Source organism: Kryptolebias marmoratus, linkage group LG17, assembly GCF_001649575.2.
Source record: "Kryptolebias marmoratus isolate JLee-2015 linkage group LG17, ASM164957v2, whole genome shotgun sequence".
In the NCBI taxonomy this organism is placed as follows: Eukaryota; Metazoa; Chordata; class Actinopteri; order Cyprinodontiformes; family Rivulidae; genus Kryptolebias; species Kryptolebias marmoratus.
Window position 1 is genome coordinate 27141631 of NC_051446.1, and position 2224 is coordinate 27143854.

The 2224-nt window shown below is 46.5% G+C and overlaps 1 protein-coding gene across 2 annotated transcripts in view; it reads right to left on the reverse strand.

Moving 5' to 3' along the window:
• Positions 1 to 852: 852 nt before the first annotated feature.
• rnls (renalase, FAD-dependent amine oxidase) overlaps positions 853 to 2224 on the reverse strand; it is a 3597-nt gene continuing 2225 nt past the window's right edge. For both annotated transcript variants that reach the window (XM_037980892.1, XM_037980891.1), the window contains exons 5-7: positions 1454 to 1627; positions 1209 to 1384; positions 853 to 1127 (exon numbers count right to left, since the gene is read on the reverse strand). In XM_037980892.1, coding sequence (XP_037836820.1) covers positions 969 to 1127; positions 1209 to 1384; positions 1454 to 1627 — 509 coding nt within the window. In that variant the 3' untranslated portion in view covers positions 853 to 968. The remainder of the gene's footprint in view (positions 1128 to 1208; positions 1385 to 1453; positions 1628 to 2224) is intronic.

Sequence of the window (2224 nt, forward strand, 5' to 3'; positions counted from 1 at the left end):
TCAGGACCACCACAGACCCCATCACCTCCGAGGACCAGCCTGGACCTCAGGACCACCAGAGACCCCATCACCTCCGAGGACCAGCCTGGACCTCAGGACCACCACAGACCCCATCACCTCCGAGGACCAGCCTGGACTTCAGGACCACCAGAGACCTCATCACCTCCGAGGACCAGCCTCTTTGATTTCTTGCTCGGTACCATATGTGTCCACATTGAATCCATCTAGAAATGTTGCTCATTGTCTTCTTTTTGCCTGTTTTCCCTCAAACTGACCTTTTAAACCAGACATTTCAGAGAAATGCCTAAGAGAGTGAAATTGCCTTTTTGTGATCACTAACATCAGTTCTGTTTCCTGTTTGTGACATGGTCCAGGGTTTGCTGCCTTCTTTGCGTTCCTGTTTGGATCAGATGACGTGATCACAGAAAATGCAGAGGAGACCCTGGTACTTTTATTAATAATCATAAATTAGTGTGATTTTTTTTTAAATGCAAGACTGAACCCCCCCAAAAAAAGTTATGACTTTCTTTGGATTTATGTTGGCTTCAAAACACTTCTCATTTCCCCTCTAACCTTCATGGTGACGCTTCTGTTGATGACATTGAGCACATATCTACCTTTCCTTGTCTTACACTTCATATCAGATGTAATCAAGCTGGTTAAATACTTAAATCTTATTTCTTCACTGCCAACTTTTAAGCAACAACCTGGCTTGTCTGGAGTCTTACTGATAACCATCAACTTAACCGCAGTTCACTTCCAGGCTTCTTTGGCAGTACGAGAAAAACTTATGTTACAAAATCATCTCGTCGATGATATATATCAGTACTTATAGTGAATCTACACCTTCCACCGCTTCAAGCATTTCAGCTGAAACTCATCTTTATTTACACAAAATAAACTCAAACATTTCATGAACATGGATCCATGATCACTTCATGATGCATTCATGAAGTTCCTCAGGTGTTCTAGACCTTAAGCGAGGTCTTCAGAGCTTCGAGCACGCTCAGTGCAGAGTCCACGCAGCCATCAAAATGGGAGTGGCTGAATGCGTCGCCGCCACAGATGAGCAACGGCGCCTGCAGGAGGATCATGTGACCTGGACAGTCGGGTACCGTAGTCAGCACCTACAGAAGACACGGGGCAGGACTTCAATCTATAGATTTATTACCTGGAGGGGTTCAGGAATTCAGAAACCGTTGACTCACCTGGGAGTACCTCCACTTCTGACACTTGATGCTGATTGGCTGAGGCAGGTTGGGGAGAAGCCTGTGCAGCTCCTGTAAGATAACTGGCTGGACGTCCTCCTTGTCCCGTTCCAGGTGTTCCAGGCCAAATGGGATGCTGGTGTGGACTACGAGGGACGGGCCAAGACCTACAGCCTCTGACAGACAGGAGAACAAGTAAAGAGACAAACTGGTGGACAAGTAACTGGACAGGGGATGAGACATACCTGCGCTGCGTTTCCTGTTGTCCACAGCGATGTAGCGAATGCAGTGGTTGTCGGTGAAGTACTTTGCCCCCCAGCTAAAAGTAAAGGTCACCTCCGGAGAGAAGAAGAGCCCCAGAGCAAACCGGGACGAGTACCGGACACAGTCCAACTGCTGTCTCTGCTGGGCGGACAACACTTGGACACACAGACAGGAAGTAAAACACAGACTACATTGGAACACAGACAGGCAGTAAGAGCTGCTGTAGCCTGTTTAACAGTGAGACCAGTAGGTTTTGGTTCCATGTTTCAGGTTTGAGTCCAGCTGGACTAATGTTGCCTCCTTCAGGTCTGACCACTGCCTAACCCGTGGACATCACTGTCCCCTCAGCTGTCCAGAGCCGAGCAGGGTTTGGTTTGGACAAGAAGAAAGTCCAGTTTCCTTCAGATGAACATAATGATCCACAGTGTGTTCTAATTTCATGATTCAGGCAGCAGCACACACACACACCATGTGTTTAAGAATAACCCCTGTGTGTGTGTGTGTGTATCAGAAGAAATGGGCGCTGTTCCCAACCAGCCAATCAGGGGAGCTGAATGTGACATCATCGTCATCTGAAGAAACAAAGAGAAGCTGCCATCTGCACCCCCCCTCTCTCTCACACACACACACTATATATATCTAGACAGACAGACAGACAGATAGATAGATAGATAGATAGATAGATAGATAGATAGATAGATAGATAGATAGATAGATAGATAGATAGATAGATAGATAGATAGATAGATAGA